Source organism: Salmo trutta, chromosome 2, assembly GCF_901001165.1.
Source record: "Salmo trutta chromosome 2, fSalTru1.1, whole genome shotgun sequence".
Lineage (NCBI taxonomy): Eukaryota > Metazoa > Chordata > Actinopteri > Salmoniformes > Salmonidae > Salmo > Salmo trutta.
The window spans coordinates 74,202,582-74,225,873 of NC_042958.1; the positions used below are offsets into that span (position 1 = coordinate 74,202,582).

Consider the following 23,292-nt stretch of genomic DNA (forward strand, 5'->3'; position numbering starts at 1 on the left):
CTTCTCTATTATTGGCAATGAGACCTGCTCATGTTGTTATAGTTAAAATGTAAATAACAAAAAAATAATATTGGAACTCTGCGGTCTTCCCATTGTTTCCTATGCGGGAAATATAGGCATGTCTGTCTATTTCACCAAATATCTCGCAATGTGTATATTTAGATTTTTTCCAGTCGGACACCATTTTAGTCATGAGAATCTCCCCTTTCTAATTCTGTAAGCCTGGGCAATTAGTTCGGTTGTCTTTAAATGCTAGCCCCAAAATACTTTTTGCCCTTGGAACGCTGAGCTCCCCCCATTGTTTTCCTATGGAGAGGCATGCCGGTCTATTTCGCCAAACATCTCACTGTGTATATTTAGATTTTTTGAAGTTGGCGCCATTTTAAATCAGGAGAATCTTCTCTTTGTAATTATGTAAGTCTGGGCAGCGAGCTCGTTTGTCATCGATCGCTAGACCAGAAATAGTCAGAAGTTTAAATTTTTTCCCTACTTTGTCATTACGCAGACATAAGCACAGTTGTCACCATCAAGGTGCGGATGTTTACTTTCTACACAAGTTTTTTTTTCAGTTTCGTCCGACGAACTGATTGTAGTGGTAAAATAAAAAGGGATACATTTTACTATGCCATTTAGGTGAAATTGAATTCTAAGCATCACTCCAGTCAAAACAGACTCTGCGAACGTTCAATTCCATTCACTGGCTATGGGCTCGCGCTAGTGTTCCAGCTTACCCAACGTTCTTAAGCCAATTTTCAGCCATGGGTGAATTTTGACTCGCTCTATTGTCCAGCCTATAGATAGCCAGAGTGAATTTACAAAAGCACACAAATGTCCATTGAGAATGCACAACGACTGTACCATTTAGCTAAGCTAAGAATGACGGGAATAATCAAGTCAATAAATGTTGGGTAGTTAGCCTATAGTTAATATACTGGCAAGTTTGATGTATAACTACCTACGTTAGGTAGGTAGCTTGCTAACATACTGGTACATACTGCTGTAATGATACGCTATGTGGTTCGTAAGGACAGCGTAGCTAACAAATTGTCAGTCAACATAACGTGTAAGGTAACTTATTTGAAAAGTCATTACTTTATTACATTGAGTAGCAAGCAACCCTGGTTGTTAGGGCAAATCTGGTCTGTGATAGGAGGGGGGGGTTTCACATTTAGCACGGCTAATAGACTACTCTTTAGTAAAAGTTGAATAGTCTATTGTTCAGCTATTAGTCCCCCTGCCCAACTTGCAACAAATTGTTGTTGTTCCTTTCCCTCTTCCACGTGTCATCATTCTGCGCCTGAGTGGCTCGCTTTTAGGCGTGCTGGCAGGATATGGCAGCATCTTCGGTTGTGCGTCAATTATTATGCATTCAGTAGCACGTTTTTTATGAAGGTGTGGTTATTCACAGGCAAATTGTTATATGCTATGGAGGTACATTTGTGTTTTTTTGTCGAGAGCAAAACTTTTTTTATTTTCAATCAAAAATAATTGTTCTGAAAGCAACTTTTTTCCAGCACCAAGGAAGTCATAGAGGACACCTACGAATGACTGTTTGATGATGGCATCTCAGGTAAGTAGCACTGGGCGTTCTTTCATCCAACTTTTACATAGCTAGTAGTTAGCTCGTACGATTCTGTGTCGGTTCATAACATTCTACTATATTACATACATATGTACCGCAGAACTAATAATTGCATGATTTTTCTCAAGCTAACCAAAAGCATTTAGCTACGAATGCCTGTTCTCACCATTTTCAGTTGAATTAATCTATCTTTCTTTCATAAGGTGGCCATGTCATATTTGTTTCATAGTCAATTGCATAGTTACAATGTGTAATCATTGATGTACCAGGAGCAGGAGTGGTAAACACTGTTGAAGTGTATAATTGTAATGCATACATAGCATCATTCAAATAAGGGAGTATGATATGACTGAAAAAGAATGTCTCAGAGATTAATACCTGAACCGCACCTTTATTTGCCGAGGAAGAGTATATAATCAGTGAATAAATTCAATGTACAGGCTACAATGTGGGAGATCTCATGCGTGGTAATAACTATGTATATAGGACTTGCATCCTTGGCACAATAAAGTTATTATATTCTACTCTATCCATAGGCTTCAGTAATGCCATTCAGACTTGAAGTTGATACAACAACTATGATAGCTGAGGTTCATAGATTGGTATGAATATTAGTTCAGAACCTAAAGTTTTAGGGTCCATACACAGATCGGCTACATACTGTAGCTAGCTACACATCCATAGGCATACAGTTATTTTTATCCTCCACTACACAATGAGCAAGTAAATAGTTAGCTAGCTATGTTACTTCAGCTGCATTGCAAGGCAAGCTTACACAATTGTACATTCAATTTGCAGTAAATGCTTTAGCTAGCTAGATTCTTTATATCCACTGTTTCACAAGATGACAGCCTGGTTTGCTGGTTTTCTCCGGAGTCCCTAAAACATTAAACAACATGAATTACCAATTCATTCTCCTGTCATAACACCAGCTAGCTAGCTGGCTAATGTTAGCTAGTCAGATAATGTACGAAAATGTCTATTTAGCAAGTTAACCTCTCTGGGGTATGTGGGACGATTTCGTCCCACCTACGTAACAGCTACTGAAATTCCAGTGGCGCGATTTTTGAATCGTTAGAAATACTATTACTTCAATTTCTCAAACATATGACTATTTTACAGCTATTTAAAGACAAGAATCTCGTTAATCTAACCCCACTGTCCGATTTCAAAAAGGCTTTACAACGAAAGCAAAACATTAGATTATGTCAGCAGAGTGCCCAGCCAGAAAAAATCAGACAGCCATTTTTCAAGCTAGCATATAATGTCACACAAACCCAAACCACAGCTAAATGCAGCACTAACCTTTGATGATCTTCATCAGATGACACACCTAGGACATTGTGTTATACAATACATGCATGTCTGTTCAATCAAGTTCATATTTATATCAAAAAACAGCTTTTTGCATTAGCATGTGACGTTCAGAAAACGCATAACCCCCGGCAAACTTCCGTTGAATTTACTAACAGTTTGCTAAATTACTCACGATAAACGTTCACAAAAAGCATAACAATTATTTTAAGAATTATAGATACATTACTCCTCTATGCACTCGATATGTCCGATTTTAAAATAGCTTTTCGGATGAAGCACATTTTGCAATAATCTAAGTACATAGCCCGGCATTAAAGGGCTAGCTATTTAGATACCCACCCAGGTCAGCCTCCACCAAAATCACATTTCCTATAAGAAAAATGTTCTTACCTTGCTTGTTCTTCATCAGAATACACTGCCAGGACTTCTACTTCAATAACAAAGGTTGATTTGGTCCCAAATAATCCATCGTTATATCCAAACAGCGACGTTTTGTTCGTGAGTTCTAGAATGCTTCTTCACGGTCCCGCGCATGGCGCATTGGCGTGTCAAAAATGTCTAACTATTCCATTACCGTACTTCGAAGCATGTCAACCGCTGTTTAAAACCAATTTTTATGCCATTTATGTCGTAGAGAAGTGATAATATTCCGACCGGGAGTATGCATTGAGCCTAAACAGCCGAATAAAATTTCTCCTCGGGAGCGACTCGTGCACGCGCCTCATTCAAAGGTCCTCTGAGCATCCACTTACAAAAGGCGATAATCTGTTTCAACCTGAGGCTCCCTCGTAAACCTTCAGGTTTTTCGCGGGCTCTGAGAGCCTATTGGAGCCCTGGGAATTGTCACGTTACAGCTAAGATCCTTACTTTTCAATAAAAAGATGCAAGACGCACGACTCCTTGTCAGACAGGGTACTTCCTGCTTGAAACCTTGTCAGGTTTTTGCCTGCCATAGGAGTTCTGTTATACTCACAGACACCATTCAAACAGTTTTAGAAAATTCAGAGTGTTTTCTATCCAAACCTGAACAATAATATGCATATTCTAGCTTCTGAGTTGGTGTAGGAGGCAGTTAAAAATGGGAACATATTTTTTCCAAAATTCTCAATACTGCCCCCTAGCCCAGACAGGTTAACTAACATATTCCTCTCAATTGTACATGTTTTGCTTGACTTGTTATGACGTTATAACTACTTACATTTGGTTCCACCGTAATGTTTTGTCAGCCATCTTTGTTGAAGAAAGCCCCAGTGACGGGTGCCTCGCGTCAAATTCATCGTTGGTACCACTCGATATGATTGGTCATATAAAAACCTTGGGACCCAAATGCATAATGAATGCTCTAACTCCCCCTTGTGGTGGTCTGGAGAAATGATGCCATGACGCTGGGTACCTCTAAGTCCCGTGGTGCAAGCTCCTGTGGTGCAGCCACTGTAGGTGTGTTCTAACTTTTGACTGGTACTGTATGTAAATTAGATATTTCTGTATTACATGTTTTATACATTTGCAAATATTTCAAAAAAATAATATTCACTTCGTCATTATAGGGTATTGTGTGTAGATGGGTGAGAATCCAAAATATATTTTTTTAAGTTCAGGCTGTAACACAACAACATGTGGAATAAGTCAAGGGGTATGAATAATTTACGAATGCGCTGTATATTTCTACACAATATGGTGCAATGGTAATAGACAATAAAAACACCATGAACTTCAAAAATCAGGCTAGGCTACAAACAGTACCTCTGCATACTTGCTTTGTCACTTTCTCTTCTCAAATGCGCCTTTGTATTTTGGCACTGCACTAAATCCAGTCCATGGAAATACAGTAGAAAAGTTGTATCTTTTAGTATCCATCAGTTTTCTGTCCCTATAATTTCAGATTACATATCTCGTTCATATGCATTGTCGCTGAAGTGCTTGCTACACAGACACAGCGATGCAAGGTTGACCGCAGGAGTATTTGCATCGTATTTACTATTTTGAATTGCTACTAACCATATTCTGCATCTCGACTTAACAATACCACTGTTTTCTGATAAATGGTGTGCCTTCTTCACTTAGTGTGTAAAATTCAGCCAGGGGACGAACACCAGCACCAGCTCCTTCTCTCCCTAATGAAATTTGAATCTGTGTCATCAAGCTCCATATTAGGGCATATTGTGACGTTTGTATGCGCAGTTGTTACCGATCTCCGCTGCAGTGGCAGTCGGCTACATAAAATAATGATATAATCGCTAATGTTATAGGTAAAAAAGTACACATTTCCTGACTTAAAACCAATAGTACATTTGACAAAAATAGCTGATTCGGCCGTACGCTTTCACTAAAACAACGACTGTCCACAGTTTTCAGATTTCTGAATGATAAATTCACTGGCAACAGAGCAGAGCGAGGCTTGCATCCAGCAACATCATGAGTCACATGTCCCGTTTTTGCAGCTGTTTCTGTACAGCACTACAGGAGGTGCGAGGGGGGAGGGCAAACTCCACTGAACTAGTTTCAATATATGGAATCACTTTGAAGTTTCTGGATTTTGGGTAAACGTCTCCTTTAAATAACCATCAAAACAGTATAATTTGGCATCTAATGAGATTTATTTAACAAAATTAACTGACTTTTTGGCAACAGCTTAGCATAAAACATTGCTTCAGATGGGAGTTACACTATACATACAAAAGTATGTGGACACTCCTTCAAATTAGTGGATTCTGACATTTCAGCAACACTCGTTGCTGACAGGTGTAAAAAATCGAGCACACAACCATGCAATCTCCAATAGGCCACGATCAAAAAGAACAGATTGGAGATCTTACAACTACACAAAAAGGAAATCTTCACTTGAGTATTCCACACAGAAACAAACCCTCTTCCCCTCCTTTTTGTAGTATTATGATATGTGATTAATCAACATTTACAATAGTTCAAATCCCCTGCGTGAAGTGTCTCATCCCTCTGCAGATTCAAGCCCTCGATTGACGGCCCACTGGCTCCGGTCAAGTGGAATATCAGACCATGCCCATTCTACTGCAGGTTGGGGTGAACCACTCAGACTCTTAGTTTTCTTTTGATTACTGCTCCCGAGAACCCCCTTATCCTAGGGTACCCCTGGCTAGCGTTACATAAACCACTATTCTCCTGGTCCACGGGACACCTTTGGATGCAGTCTATCACAGTGCCATCCGTTTTGTCACCAAAGCCCCATATACTACCCACCACCGCGACCTGTACGCTCTCGTTGGCTGGCCCTCGCTTCATACTCGTCACCAAACCCACTGGCTCCAGGTCATCTATAAGTCTTTGCTAGGTAAAGCCCCGCCTTATCTCAGCTCACTGGTCACCATAGCAGCACCCACCCGTAGCACGCGCTCCAGCAGGTATATTCACAGGTCACCCCCAAAGCCAATTCCTCCTTTGGCCGCCTTTTGCTGAAGCTCGTAACCCATATCTCCCTCACTCACTTTAAGCACCAGCTGTCAGAGCAGCTCACAGATCACTGCACCTGTACATAGCCCATCTGTAAATAGCCCTTCCAACTACCGCATCCCCATACAGTTATTATTTTGTTTTGCTCCTTTGCACCCCAGTATCTCTACTTGTACATTCATCTTCTGCACATCTATCACTTCAGTGTTTAATTGCTAAATTGTAATTATTTTGCCACTATGGCCTATTTATTGCCTTACCTCCCTTGTCTTACCTCATTTACCCACACTGTATATAGACTTTTTGTCTATTGTGTTATTGACTGTATGTTTGTTTATTCCATGTATAAGTCTGTGTTGTTGTTTGTGTTGCACGCTTTATCTTGGCAAGGTCACAGTTGTAAATGAGAACTTGTTCTCAACTAGTCTACCTGGTTAAATTAAAGGTGAAATAAAAAAAATTAAGTATAAAAACCTACTAGACTGGGGTAACGACTGCCACACTAAATGTCTAAAGACCCCCACCAAGAGCCTTGCCGTGTCCTTCTGTATCCATTGAGAGTAATACTTCTCAGCTCTCCCTCCCGAATACTTCGAACTCTGGGAGGCCTTCAGTAAAAGGCAAGCTGCCACCCTTCCCCCGCATTGTTCATACGACTGTGCCATAGAACTCCTACCCAGCTCCACACTTCGTCGGAGCGTCTGCACACCTTCTCAACCCCTGAAGCAGCGGTCATGGACAATTACATCCGGGAGTCCCTGGAGGTAGGTTTCATTCGCTCCTCTACATCCACAGCTGGTGCATGCTTCTTGTTCGTGGGTAAGAAGTATGGAGACCTGCATCCTTGTATCGATAACAGAGGGCTGAACCGGATTACGATCAAGAATCATTACCTCCTACTCTTGATGTCCACCACCTTGTAGTTGGCCCAAGGGGCACATTTCTTCAACAAATCGGACCTCCACAATGCTTACAATCTGGTGAGAATTAGGGAGGGAAAAGAGAGGAAAACTGCCTATAATACCCCTAGTGGTCACTATGAGTATTTACAGTGCCTTGCAAAAGTATTCATTCCCGAAGGTGTTTTTCCTATTTTGTTGCATTACAACCTGTAATTTAAATAGATTTTTATCTGGATTTCATGTAATGGATATACACAAAATAGTCCAAATTGATGAAGTAAAATGAAAAAAAGAACTTGTTTAAAAATATTCAAAAAAAAAAAAAATTGATGCCCCTATATAAGATCTGGTGCAACCAATTACCTTCAGAAGTCACATAATTAGTTAAAATAAATTCCACATGTGTGCAATCTAAGTGTCAAAGGATCTTTCACATGATCTCAGTATATATACACCTGTTTTGAAAGGCCCCAGAGTCTACAACACCTCTAAGCAAGGGGCACCACCAAGCAAGTGGCACCATGAAGACCAAGGAGCCCTGAAAACAGGTCAGGGACAAAATTCTGGGAAAGTACAGATCAGGGTTGGGTTATAAAAATATCCAAAACTTTGAACATCCCACGGAGCACCGTTAAATCCATTATTAAAATATTGAATGAATATGGCAACACAACAAACCTGCCATGAGGGGGCCGCCCACCAAAACTCACGGACCAGGTAAGGAGGGCATTAATCAGAGAGGCAACAAAGAGACCAAAGATAACCCTGAAGGAGCTGCAAAGCTCCACAGCGGAGATTGTTGTATCTGTCCATAGAACCACTTTAAGCCGTACACTTCACATAGCTGGGCTTTACAGAAGAGTGGCCAGAAAAAAGCCATTGCATAATGAAAAAAATAAGCGAACACATTTGGTGTTCGCCAAAAGGCATATGGGAGACTCCCCAAACATATGGAAGAAGGTACTCTGGTAAGATGAGACTAAAATGTAGCTTTTTGGCCATCAAGGAAAACGCTATGTCTGGCGCAAACCCAACACCTCTCATCACCCTGAGAATACCATCCCCACAGTGAAGCACGGTAGTGGCAGCATCATGCTGTAGGGATGTTTTTCATCGGCAGCGACTGGGAACTGGTCAGAATTGAATGAATAATGGATGGCGCTAAATACAGTAACATTCTTGTTTGGAAACCTGTTTCTGTCTTCCAGAGATTTGAGACCGTGACGGAGGTTCACCTTCCAGTAGGACTATGACCCTACTCATACTGCTAAAGCAACACTCAAGTGGTTTAACCTGTTAGGGCTAGGGGGCAGTATTTACACCGCCGGATAAAAAAACGTACCCGATTTAATCTGGTTACCACTCCTACCCAGTAACTAGAATATGCATATACTTATTAGATATGGATAGAAAACACCCTAAAGTTTCTAAAACTGTTTGAATGGTGTCTGTGAGTATAACAGAACTCATTTGGCAGGCAAAAACCTGAGAGATTCCTTTACAGGAAGTGGCCTGTCTGACCATTTATTGGCTTTCTTTGTCATCTCTATTCATTACAAAGGATCTCTGCTGTTACGTGACACTTCCTACGGCTCCAATGGGCTCTCAGAGCCCGGGAAAAACCTGAATGACGTAATTCAAAGCCCTGGCTGAAACACACGAGCGCTTTTGCTAAGTGGTCTATCAGAGGACAAAGGGCTTCATGCTCGTGCACTGTCCGCCCCCGTCTTTCTGTTTTTCCCTCTTTTTACCGAAACGCAGATTCCCGGTCGGAATATTATCGCTTTGTTACGAGATAAATTGCATAAAAATTGATTTTAAACAGCGGTTGACATGCTTCGAAGTACGGTAATGTAATATTTAGAATTTTTTTGTCACGAAATGCGCCATGCGCACGACCCTTATTTACCATTGGGATAGTGTCTAGAACGCACTAACAAAACGCCGCTGTTTGGATATAACGATGGATTATTTGGGACCAAACCAACATTTGTTATTGAAGTAGAAGTCCTGGGAGTGCAGTCTGACGAAGAACAGGAAAGGTAATAACATTTTTCTTATAGTAAATGTGATTTTGGTGAAGGCAAAACTTGCCGGGTGTCTAAATAGCTAGCCCGTGATGGCTGGGCTATGTACTTAGAATATTGCAAAATGTGCTTCATCCGAAAAGCTATTTTAAAATCGGACATATCGAGTGCATAGAGGAGTTCTGTATCTATAATTCTTAAAATAATTGTTATGCTTTTTGTGAACGTTTATCGTGAGTAATTTAGTAAATTGTTAGTAAATTCCCCGGAAGTTTGCGGGGGTATGCTAGTTCTGAACGTCACATGCAAATGTAAAAAGCTGTTTTTTGATATAAATATGAACTTGATTGAACAAAACATGCATGTATTTGATAACATAATGTCCTAGGTGTGTCATCTGATGAAGATCATCAAAGGTTAGTGCTGCATTTAGCTGTGATTTGAAAAATGGGTGTCTGATTATTTCTGGCTGGGTACTCTGCTGACATAATCTAATGTTTTGCTTTCGTTGTAAAGCCTTTTTGAAATCGGACAGTGTGGTTAGATTAACGAGAGTCTTGTCTTTAAATAGCTGTAAAATAGTCATATGTTTGAAAAATGGAAGTTTTCGGATTTCTAAGGGATTTGAAAATCGCGCCACAGGATTCAACTGGCTGTTGAGTGGGTGGGACGCAAGCGTCTCTCTAACACAGGCATCCAAATGGACCCTGTAAAACTTGAGGCGGTTGCCGACTGGACCCGTCCCACCTCACTCAAGCAGGTCCAGAGGTTCCTCAGCTTTGCCAATTTTTACAGGCATGTTATTTGCAACGTTGGTGCGGGGGCAGTGCCTCTCAAGTCCCAAACCCATTTTTTCTGGACTCCCTTAGGCTGACAGTGCATTCATGGAGCTCAAGGGATGTTTCACCTCTGGACCTATCATTCATCCTGATCCTTTTAACCTGTTAGGGTATAGGGGGCAGTATTTTCACGGCTGGATAAAAAAATGTACCCAATTTAATCTGGTTACTAATCCTACCCAGTAACTACAATATGCATATACTTATTATATATGGATAGAAAACACCCTAAAGTTTCAAAAACTGTTTGAATGGTGTCTGTGAGTATAACAGAACTCATTTGGCAGGCAAAACCCTGAGACAGATTCTGACAGGAAGTGGATACCTGATGTGTTGAATTGACTTTAAGCCTATACCATTGAAAAACAAAGGGGCTGAGGAATATTTTGGCACTTCCTATTGCTTCCACAAGATGTCCCCAGCCTTTACAAAGTGTTTTGAGTCTTCTACAGTGAGATCTGACTGAAGAAGAGCCTTGGAACGTGATGGCCCATTAGATACCTGGCGCGCGAGTTGATGGTGGGTACTCTCATTCCGAAACGTTTTAAAAGAGAACCCAATGGTCCGCCTTGAATTTTATTCATGTTCTGGTTAAAAAAGGCCCTAATGATTTATGCGATACAACGTTTGACATGTTTGAACGAACGTAAATATATTTTTTCTGTTCTTGAAGTGAAGTGAAGTCCGGCTGGCTTAGATCATGTGCTACAACACGGAGGTTTTTGGACATAAATGATGAGCTTTTTTGAACAAAACTACATTCGTTATGGACCTGGGATTCTTTGGAAGTGACATCTGATGAAGAGAATCAAAGGTAATGGATTATTTACATAGTATTTTCGATTTTAGATCTCTCCAACATGGCGGTTAGTCTGTATCGCAATGCGTATTTTTCTGGCGCAGTGCTCAGATTATTGCAAAGTGTGATTTCCCAGTAAGGTTAATTTTAAATCTGGCAAGTCCATTGCGTTCAAGAGATGTAAATCTATAATTCTTTGAATGACAATATAATATTTTACCAATGTTTTCTAATATTAATTAATTATTTTGTTGTCATGACTTGACTGCCGGTATTGGAGGGAAACGATTTCCTGAACATCAACGCCATAGTAAAACGCTGTTTTTAGATATAAATATGAACTTGATAGAACTAAAAATGCATGCATTGTCTAACATAATGTCCTAGGAGTGTCATCTGATGGAGATTGTAAAAGGTTAGTGCATAATTTTAGCTGATTTTATGGTTTTGGTGACGCCTGTCTTTGAATCGACAATACACTACACACAGCTATTGTCAATGTACTCTCCTAACATAACCTAACTTTATGCTTTCCCCGTAAAACCTTTTTGAAATCGGACAACGTGGTTAGATTAAGAAGATGTTTATCTTTCAAAGGCTGTAAGTTAGTTGTATGTTTGAGAAATTTGAATTTTGACATTTATTTGGTTTCAAATTTGCCGCTCTTGAAATGCACCTGCTGTTGATAGGGTGCGCCACGGGTGGCACGCTAACGTCCCACATAGCCCCAAGAAGTTAAGAATTAAGAATTCCGGTCACCGACCTTTTCAATGAGACCGGTCAAGCCAACTCTGGGGAACTGAAGCGCACCAAACGACTCATCCCAGACAATCAGGAAGCCTATGGTCATGTCTTACACCCAGGTGAGAGTTTTGGTATGCCAGTCATACCCTCCTGGGGTGTGGCTGTCCTGGGAAAGTGGGTAAACAATTTAACCTACTCTTTACAGGCCCATATGAATTTAACGATCAGAGGATTTAGCCAACTCTCATTTGATGTCCAAAATCTGAAAGCAGTCATCGGCCGCCATGAGTTGGCTTTACATTATCTTTTGGCGAAGGAAAGAGGACACTGTAACATACTAGGTATTGTTGAGCCTGATAATTGTGTTATACTCCTCCCTGACTCTTCTGAGAATATGACTGTGATAATTGATAAGATTGCTGATCTTAACCTGTTGGGGCTAGCGGGCAGTATTTGCACGGCAGGATAAAAAACGTACCCGATTTAAACTGGTTACTACTCTTGCCCAGAAATGAGAATATTCAAATAATTAGTAATTAGTAGATTTGGATAGAAAACACTCTAAAGTTTCTAAAACTGTTTGAATGGTGTCTGTGAGTATAACAGAACTCATATGGCAGGCAAAAACCTGAGAAAAATCCAACCAGGAAGTGGGAAATCTTATCAAGTCATATCTAACACAGTGACTTAGGGTTAATTTTGCACTTCCTAAGGCTTCCACTAGATGTCAACAGTATTTAGAACCTTGTTTCAGGCTTTTGCAGTGAACAAAGAGTGAACAAGAAGGCCGGGAAGTTGGTGACTTAGAAAATGACATGAGTTCATGTCAAAAAGTCAACCAGGAAGTGGAGGATCTGAGAATTGTAGTTCTTCTTTCTAGTTCCTTTCAAAACTACAGTATCTGTGGGGTTACGTTGCACTTCCTAAGGCTTCCATTGGCTGTCAAAAGCCTTCTGAAAGTGGTTTGAGCATTCTCCTGTCACTGGGCAGATAATAGGAGCTCAGTTACTGAGTGGACTGCCTGGCAACAAAGGGATTGGATATGCTCGGTCCCACGAGCACGCACCTCCTTCTTTTTCTCCTTGAATGAATACGCTATTGTCTGGTTGGAATATTATCGTAATTTTACGTTAAAATAACATAAAGATTGATTTTAAACAGCGTTTGACATGCTTCTAAGTACGGTAATGGAACATTTAGACTTTTCATCTCTGGTACCGCGCTCGCGCGTTATGCCTTTGGATAGTGCTCTGAACGCACGAACAAAACGGAGGTATTTGGACATAAATATGGATTATTTCGAACAAAAACAACATTGCTTGTGGAAGTAGCAGTCCTGGGAGTGCATTCTGACGAAGATCAGCAAAGGTAAGAGAATATTTCTAATACTAATTCTGAGTTTAGGTTGTGGTATTTCTAATACTAATTCTGTGATGGCTGAGCTATGTACTCAGAATATTGAAAAATGTGCTTTCTCCGTAAAGCTATTTTAAAATCTGACACAGCGGTTGCATCCGTGAGTAGTCTATCTATAATTCTTTAAATAATTGTTATATATTTTGTCAACATTTATGATGAGTATTTTTGTAAATTGATGTGACATTCACCGGGCTTTTGGTGGGAATACATTTTCTGAACATCACGCGCCAATGTAATAGGCTGTTTTTGGATATAAATATGAACTCTAACGAACAAAACATACATGTATTGTGTAACATAATGTCCTAGGAGTGTCATCTGATGAAGATCGTCAAAGTTTAGTGCTTCATTTAGCTGTGTTTTGGGTTTTATTGACACATGTCCTTGCTTGGAAAATGGCTGTGTGATTATTTTTGAAGATACACTTCTCCTAACATAATCTAATATTTTGCTTTCGCTGTAAAGCCTTTTTGAAATCGGACAATGTGGTGATATCAATGAGAAGTGTATCTTTAAAATGGTGTAAAATAGTTGTATGTTTGAGAAAGTTGAATTATGACATTTTGTTATTTTGAATTTGCCGCCATGATATTTCACTGGCTGTGTCCCGCAGGTGGGATGCTAGCGTTCCACGTAGCCCATAGAAGTTAACAAAGAAATAGGTACTTCTATATGCTTAATTTTGAGTTTTTCATGTAAATGTAGTTCTACAAACGTTGAGTTACATGTTTCAATTTTGAATATATTGTAAGGCTGCATGATGCAACTCTAATGATTTTGAAAAAAGTTGCTTGGCATGGCCGATTAATCAGGGCCGATTTCAAGTTTTCTTAACAATCGTTAATCTGCCTTTTTGGATGCCAATTACATTGCAATCCACGAGGAAACTGCGTGGCAGGCTGACCACCTGTTACGCGAGTGCAGCGTCAAAAGGACCTTGTGGCTGCAAGGAGCCAAGCTAAGTAGCTAGCTAGCATTAAACTTATCATATAAAAAATTATCAATCTTCACATAATCACTAGTTAACTATACATGGTTGATGATATTACTAGGTTAACCTCTCTGGGCTAGGTGGGACGCACAAATCTGACTTTGGTGAATGCTAAACTTGCTGAGTGTCTAAATAGCTAGCCCGGGCTATATACTTAGAATTTTGCAAAATGTGCTTTCACCGAAAAGCTATTTTAAAATCGGACATATCGAGTGCATAGAGGAGTTCTGTATCTATAATTCTTAAAATAATTGTTATGTTTTTTGTGAACGTTTATTGTGAGTAATTTAGTAAATTCACCGGAAGTGTTCGGTGGGAATGCTAGTCACATGCTAGTCACCTGCTAATGTAAAAAGCTGGGTTTTGATATAAATATGAACTTGATTGAACAGACATGCATGTATTGTATAACATAATGTCCTAAGATTGTCATCTGATGAAGATCATCAAAGGTTAGTGCTGCATTTAGCTGTCTTCTGGGTTTTTGTGACATTATATGCTAGGTTGAACAATGGGTGTCTGATTATTTCTGGCTGGGTACTCTGCTGACATAATCTAATGTTTTGCTTTCGTTGTAAAGCCTTTTTGAAATCGGACAGTGTGGTTAGATTAACGAGAGTCTTGTCTTTAAATAGCTGTAAAATAGTCATATGTTTGAGAAATTGAAGTAATAGCATTTCTAAGCTATTTGAAAATCGCGCCACAGGATTCAACTGGCTGTTACGTAGGTGGGACGATTTGGTGCCACCTAGCCCGGAGAGGTTAACAAGGGAAATTGTGTCACTTCTCTTGCGTTAAGTGCAAACAGAGTCAGGGTATATGCAACAGTTTGGGCCACCTGGCTCGTTGCGAACTGTGTGAAGACAGTAATTAATTTGCCAGAATTTTACATAATTATGACATAACATTGAAGGTTGTGCAACGTAACAGCAATATTTAGGCTTAGGGTTGACACCCGTTCGATAAAATACGGAACGGTTCTGTATTTCACTGAAAGAATAAACGTTTTGTTTTCGAAATGATCGTTTCCGCATTTGACCATATTAATGACCAAAGTCTCGTATTTCTGTGTTTATTATATTTAAGTCTATGATTTGATATTTGATAGAGCAGTCTGACTGAACGGTGGTAGGCAGCAGCAGGCTCGTAAGCATTCATCAAACAGCACTTTACTTCAAGCCTTTATTTATTTGAGACAAATATAATACATAAATAAAATCTATTTAAAGTTAAAATAAAAGTGTATTTTTGTAATTGTCATTATTACAAATATATATATAAAAATTGTCAGATTAATCGGTATCAGCTTTTTTTGTCCTCCAATAATCAGTATCGGCGTTGAAAAAAATCATAATCGGTCAACCTCTACACATGACAAAGCCTCGAATTTCATGGCGGCATCCCCTTTGTGTGGCCGTAATGCGCCCCCCCAAAAAACATGCCTTTTGCAGCCAGTGGCCGTGAGTGCTGCTTTGTGCCCTTCTCCCAGAGTGGTAGTGTGCTCTGAAGCACCTCTCACACAATGCTCTCTATCACGTGATTTGGGTCTTTCTCACAGGCTACAAGTGAAGACAGACACATCAGGGACACAACTCTGTGCGTCCTTATCCAATTCCAAGGTGCATATTAAAGATATTAGAGAAACTGTCCACATTTACTTTTCATCAGCCAACAAGATGAGTAGGCGTAACGAACACCAAAAACAGTAGCCTATGTCAAACTACTATCCCCCATAATACAAAAGTCGACCTGTTCTGTGCGAGAATAAATATTTCAAAACATAGTCTGGGACAGTTGTGGGATGCAATAGATCCCAAATTAATACAACCAGTAGCATCAAAACACATTTTATTATGCAATGTGGATTACATAACAGATCAAAACGTTTAGCTTAAAATGTTGATAAACTATTAGGCTATTTCTTCACATTATAAGCGCAGCAATGCGCACATCGCATTAGCGGGAAAACACCATTATCAAAAGTGACCACAAATGCAATTATGCATGTAATGCTTTATTATGTCCTGTGTGGCTCAGTTGGTAGAGCATGGTGTTTGCAACGTCAGGGTTGTGGGTTCGATTCCCACGGGATACCAGTATGGAATTAATTTTTTTAAATGTATGCATTCACTACTGTAAGTTGCTCTGGATAAGAGCATCTGCTAAATGACTAAAATGTAAAATGTAATGAAGGTGAATTTAAGGTAAATTGTTCCCCAAACTTGAAACTCACACATTGCTTATGTATGTCATTGAGGCTCTACACCCCTTCTAAAGCAGATTCATGTGCTTAATTTTAAGAAGTTATTTGGCCACTTTAGTTGTGATACAAACCTTATCAAAACATATAGGACTATGGGCTAGGCTACATGATTAGAAAAAGTTGCAAAAAAAAGTTATTTATGCTGGGCGTCATTCACAAGTGATAGTATATAATTCACAAATGATAGGCTAATATTGTTAAAAAAAAATATATATATTTTACCTTTATTTAATGAGGCAAGTCAGTTAAGAACAAATTCTTATTTTCAATGACGGTCTAGGAACAGTGGGTTAAAGATATCACGTAGTAGAACTGTGTAAGTGTTGCTCTCCACTTGAAATCAATGTAATTAGAGTATGATAACTAAGGAGATGGAGAAAATTCTGGTGTTTGATTGCAAATATGTAGACTGAAACACCTGTCTTCGGATTGCATCTCAAACTAAGGGCAACCATGGCATCTGTGACTGAGGGAGAAGTGTCCATCATTGTATATGGGTAAGAGTCTAGCTAGCTACATTTTCAGATATTACACATTTCAAATTTTGTGAGTCATTTTCATTTCAAGTTAATGTACTCTTAGCTAGCTAACGCAGGCTAGCTAGCTAAAAATAATAATAAAATAATAAAAATACAAATAATTGCTATGTGTTTCTACATGACCTTACAGTATAACAGAATACTTATCAAGATAGCACTAATACATGAAAGAACAAACTCAGTGGCCTTGTGGTTAGTGTGTGTTAGTGTGTGTGTGTGTCACTTACGAACATGACCCTCTTGGGGATGTGGTCCGACTCCACCAAGGGATTTTTGTAGAGCCACTGCTCCTCTGGCTGGATCACTCTCTCAAAGGGCTCCAGGAACTCTGTGAATCTGAGGAAGAGACACAAAAACACGCGCATTAGCTCTGTCTTTCACAATACATTCATTTTTGTATGGGTGGCCCCAGCTGGAATCAAACCCACAATCCTGTTGATGCAAGCCTCATGTTCTACAGGACCACAAGATCTAGTTACAGTAATACTATGATTTTAGTTCTTCTTTGACGGTTTGGACAGCAAACTAGCACTGCAACACTATGTTTAGAACATTGAAGAGGATTTTTGCTACTGGACTTAACACATTATTACACTTAACAGTTAAAGATGCCATCTGGGATCTTAAACACTTACACATTTGTAACATATTGTATGAATTGGAATTTTTAATGTCATACAACTTACAAAAAGTTATATACAGTATATTTGGACCCATTTTGGCTCGTGAGCACTACTTTCAAAACTACTGGCTGGCTTTTCCCCAGAAAAGCCTCACTAAAGACTCCTGCTCTGTAACATTCATGTCGTTTTGCGTCCAAAATGGAACCCTATTCCCTACATAGTGCACTACTTTTGAACAGAGCCCTGGTCAAAGTAGTGCACTATACATGGAATTCTGTGCCATTTGAGTGTACCATAGAGTACCAAGAGGTTAGCCTGCTTGCCCCACAGCTTCCTCCAGCCTCTCTCTCCCTAGCCGCCCAGGGACCTGTCAGACCCGACCTTGTTCTCTTCCAGCGAAACAAAGGCTTTCCGTTAGTCCACTCTAAAACCTTTCTTTCACTGCGGACCCTGCCAACCAGGGCTGACTGAGAGTGATGAAAAAATCTGCCCAGACAGTAACCACAACTAGCATTCAAATGAGGAAAAGCTTTTTTCATAAACTCAGCAAAAAAAGAAACGTCATCTCACTGTCAACTGCTTTTATTTTCAGCAAACTTAACGTGTAAATATTTGTATGAACATAACAAGATTAAACAAGTGAGACATAAACTGAACAAGTTCTACTGACATGTGACTAAAATAAATGGTATAATGTGTCCCTGAACAAAGGGGGAGTCAAAATCAAAAGTAACAGTCAGTATCTGGTGTGGCCACCAGCTGCATTAAGTACTGCAGTGCATCTCCTCCTCAAGGACTGGACCAGATTTGCCAGTTCATGCTGTGAGATGTTACCCCACTCTTCCACCAAGGCACCTGCAAGTTCCCGGACATTTCTGGGAGGAATGGCCCTAGCGCTCACCCTCCGATCCAACAGGTCCCAGATGTGCTCAATGGGATTGAGATCCGGGCTCTTCACTGGCCATGGCAGAACACTGACATTCCTGTCTTGCAGGAAATCACGCACAGAACGAGCAGTATGGATGGTGGCATTGTCATGCTGGAGGGTTATGTCAGGAGGAGCCTGCAGGAGAGGAGGATGTCTCCCCTGTAACGCACAGCGTTGAAATTGCCTGCAATGACAACAAGCTCAGTCCGATGATATGCTGTGACACACCGCCCCAGACCATGATGGACCCTCCACCTCCAAATCAATCCCGCTCCAGAGTACAGGCCTTGATGTAACGCTTATTACTTCGATGATAAATGCGAATCCGACCAACACCCCTGGTGAGACAAAACCACGACTCATCAGTGAAGAGCACTTTTTGCCAGTCCTGTCTGGTCCAGTGACGGTGGGTTTGTGCCCATAGGTGACGTTGTTGCCGGTGATTTCTGGTGAGGACCTGCCTTACAACAGGCCTACAAGCCCTCAGTCCAGCCTCTCTTAGCCTATTGTGGACAGTCTGAGCACTGATGGAGGGATTGTGCGTTCCTGGTGTAACTCTGGCAGTTGTTGTTGCTATCCTGTACCTGTTGTGCAGGTGTGATGTTCGGATGTACCGATCCTGTGCAGGTGTTGTTACACGTGGTCTGCTACTGCGAGGACGATCAGTTGTCCGTCCTGTCTCCCTGTAGCCCTGTGTAAGGGTATTCTGCCCTATGTCCACACAAGCGACCACAGGAAACTTCTTTGATCAGAGGTAAGTTTGTTTAAAACTTCATTAGGGTAGGGGGCACTATTTTCACCTCCGGATGAAAAGTGTGCCCAAAGTAAACTGCCTGTTACTCAGGCCCAGAAGCTAGGTTATGCATATAATTGGTAGATTTGGATAGAAAACACTCTAAAATAAAATAATGTCTGTGAGTATAACAGAACTGATATGGCAGGCAAACACCTGAGAAAAATCCATCCAGGAAGTGGGATTTTTTTATGTTCGTAGTTTTCCATAGACTGCCTATACAGATTCCAATGACTTAGGGCTCAAATTGCACATCCTATGGCTTCCACTAGATGTCAACAGTCTTTAGAAATTGTTTGAGGCTTGTATTCTGAAAAATTAGGGAGTAAGACCACTTTCAATGAGTGGACACTGCAGTGTCCCAGAGGTTTTTCATGCGCACGACCGAGAGCATGCCTTTCTTGTTTTCCTTTTATATTGACGAAGCTATTGTCCGGATGAAATGTTATTGATGATTATGACTAAAAACAACCTGAGGATTGCTTATAAACATCGTTTGACATGTTTCTACGAACTTTACTGATAATTTTCGGATTTTCCGTCTGTTGTGACTGCCTTTGAGCCTGTGGATTACTGAACAAAACACGCAAACAAAACTGAGGTTTTTGGATATAAAGAGGGACTTTATCATACAAAACTAACATTTATTGAGTAAAAGGGAGTCTTGTGAGTGCAACCATATGAAGATCATCACCTTTTTGAAATCTTACACCATGGTTGGATTAACAAGAAGTTAATCTTTAAACCAATGTATAACACTTTATGTTTTATGAATTTTTATAATGAGTATTTCTGTTTTTTAATTTGGCGCTCTGCAATTTCACTGGATGTTGGCCAGGTGGGTCTCAGGTCCCACACCCCCTAGAGAGGTTAATTAGGATTGCAAGCCGGATTGCAACCCAGAGTATACACCTACAGTCATTTGCAAGTAACACACAGCACAAAAGATGGTGTTTTCCCTTTTTTTTCCTTTCTGAGGATCACCCCGCCCGGGGTGATGTCCCTTAACTAGAGCATGAATGCTGGCTAAGGAAAAATCAGTTAATATCTATACTGATAATCGTTCTGCATTCTGTGTCATGTATGATGTTGGCATGCTGTTGAAACAGTTTTTTTGTGTTTTTTTTACAGCTACTGGGAAACACATTGCATCCCATGTGTTGGTGTATAATCTCTTGCTGGCTATGTGTCTGTCCTCTGAAGTTACTGCAATAAAATGTCCAGTTCACACTAATGGCACTGATATTTCTTTAGGAAATTCTGGAGCTAATGCTGCAGCAAAAGCCACTGCTGTGTGATTTGTACGTCCTCTTTTAAAGATTGCCGAAGGAGCTTAATTAACCCTTTCTGTGAAACTAATATTTCTCTTTTAAAGACTCTGCTGCTCCCAAGGAGAAGGCTTCCTGGAAATCCACGCTCGGTGGTGCAAGGAATCTGGGTGGGCCCTCCACCTTTACTCTTGCCTGTTCTTCCTCACTCCTGTTTTCCATACATGTGTAACTTGATGCATGGTAAGGACCATGTGTCAAAGGGGGGGTATGATAGAGATGATAATGATAAGACAATATTGGCATGCACCTGGTTTTACATCTTTTGCAAAACATTCTTGCGACAGATGTATTATCTATCTAATTAACAACATTGCCAGAGGCATTTCTGTGGCTACATTGGCCCATCCAAGACCTGAGGGTCTGTTTGAACATTTGATGATGGACTTTATTGAATTAAGCCCATGCCAGGGATATAAGCACTGCCTTATAGTTATTGACATGTTATCCAAATGGGTAGAAGCTTTTCCCTGTAGAGCAGCAAATTCAAACACAGTGGCTGAATGCCTACTGAGAAAAAGAATTCCAAGATGTGGATTGGCATCCAAATTATCCTAAAACAATGGCTCCCAATTTGTGCATTTGGTAATATATCATTAGATAGAAGCATTGGGGGTGAATCAATCAATAAACGGGAAGCTAAACAAATTAATTAAGGAAATGGACCTGTCATGGGTGCAATGCTTGCCCCTGGCTCTGGTGTACATGAGAGGAAGGAACCCTGATGGGATTGGCCCCACATGAGGTACTTACAGGTCGACCTATGAGAATGACTAACACTCCTTTTCCACAGAACAGAATAGCAATGAAGAACAATGGAACTAAATTATGAATAATATACTAACTTGCGCATCCAGATGTAGATGTACGTCGGGTGGGTAAATAGTAAATACACGTTTTTTTCTGAGTTGTTCTCCCTTTATTGATCATTTGATAAGTGATAAGGTTAACCTCTCCAGGGTATGTGGGACGAAATCGTCTCACCTACTCAACAGCCAGTGGAATCCCGTGGCGCGTTATTCAAATACCGTAGAAATGCTATTACTTCAATTTCTCAAACATATGACTATTTTACACCATTTTAACCTCTTATGGCTAGGGGGCAGTATTTTCACGGCTGGATAAAAAACGTACCCGATTTAATCTGATTATTAGTCCTGCCCAGAAACTAGAATATGCATATAATTATTAGCTTTGGAGAGAAAACACTCCAAAGTTTCTAAAACTGTTTGAATGGTGTCTGTGAGTATAACAGAACTCCTATGGCAGGCAAAAACCTGAGAAGGTTCTGTTCAGGAAGTACCCTGTCTGACCATTTATTTGCTTTCTTTGACATCTCTTCCAAAAACTAAGGATCTCTGCTGTTACGTGACACTTCCCACGTCTCCAATGGGCTCTCAGAGCCCGGGAAAAACAGGAATGACGTAATTCAAAGCCCTGGCTGAAACAAAGGAGAGCAAAAGCTAAGTGGTCTCTCAGTGGGGAAATGCTTATGCTCGCGACCTGCCCCGCCCCCGGCTTTCGGTTTTTCCCTCAGTTTACAGACATGCAGATTCCCGGTCGGAATATTATCGCTTTTCTACGAGATAAATTGCATAAAAATTGGTTTTAAACAGCGGTTGACATGCTTCGAAGTACGGTAATGGAATATTTAGACATTTTTTGTCACGTTCTGCGCCATGCTCGTGACCGTGATTTACCATTGGGATAGTGTCTAGAACGCACGAACAAAACGTCGTTGATGGAACATAACGATGGATTATTTGGGACCAAACCTATATTTGTTATTGAAGTAGAAGTCCTGGGAGTGCATTCTGACGAAGAACAGGAAAGGTAAGAACATTTTTCTTATAGGAAATGTGATTTTGGTGAAGGCTAAACTGGTTGGGTGTCTAAATAGCTAGCCCTGTGATGCCGAGCTATGTACTTAGAATATTGCAAAATGTGCTTCATCCGAAAAGCTATTTTAAAATCGGACATATCAAGTAATAAATAATACTGGATCCAAATGCTTAGAAAAGTATCCTGCTGGTCTTTGCTGAGCTCCATGTTCTTGCGTAAGAACAGCAGACATATTACCCCCTTTCTCACCCACAATCAAATGAAAACATTTGGAATGGTTTGGCAAACCCAGACATGGTTAAACAGTCAACCTTTGCTTTAGAGCAACCATAGCTGATTCTGCATCCTCATTCCAAATATCAGGATCCTGTGCGGTCATTTGGAGACCATAAACGCTCCCCATCAAGCTTGTGACTATTTCAGCATAGTCAGGCAGGAGGGCTCTGCAGTTGCCAGCCATCCCCAGTAATAACATGATTTCGCATTAATAACCGATATGGTTGCCCCCGAATCGCATAGAAATTCAATCCAGTTACCTTCTATCTGAACTTGCACCATGGACGACTGATGAGAAGAGAAGAGCAGTTTCACCAACTGTGGCACAAGATTAGCACCATCTTCTGTCTTTATCTGAACTTCCTCTTCTCCTTCGTCTTGTCAAACCCCTGGGTTTTGCACTGCTGTGTGTGGAGGGGCACTCAGTTAGGGTCCATGATCAGTTGTTTCTGGGTTGCCCTGAGCGTTTGGGCAATCTCTCTGAAAATGACCAGGTTGGCCGCATACAAAGCAGCCTTTCTGGGGACATAAACTGGACGTGTGGCCAGGTTGATTGCAGATATAGCAGATGAAAGTCTGAGTTTCCTCTTCCACGGTCTCTTCTCCGGGCTCGTTCTCCACCTCCACCACTCCGCAGGTGACCTGCTTCTTTTC

At 40.5% G+C, this 23,292-nt stretch overlaps 1 protein-coding gene across 2 annotated transcripts in view; it reads right to left on the reverse strand.

The window, feature by feature from the left end:
- LOC115162897 (phospholipid phosphatase 4-like) overlaps nucleotides 1-23,292 on the reverse strand; it is a 136,275-nt gene that overhangs the window by 60,183 nt on the left and 52,800 nt on the right. For both annotated transcript variants that reach the window (XM_029714412.1, XM_029714404.1), the window contains exon 2: nucleotides 17,076-17,184. In XM_029714412.1, coding sequence (XP_029570272.1) covers nucleotides 17,076-17,184 — 109 coding nt within the window. The remainder of the gene's footprint in view (nucleotides 1-17,075; nucleotides 17,185-23,292) is intronic.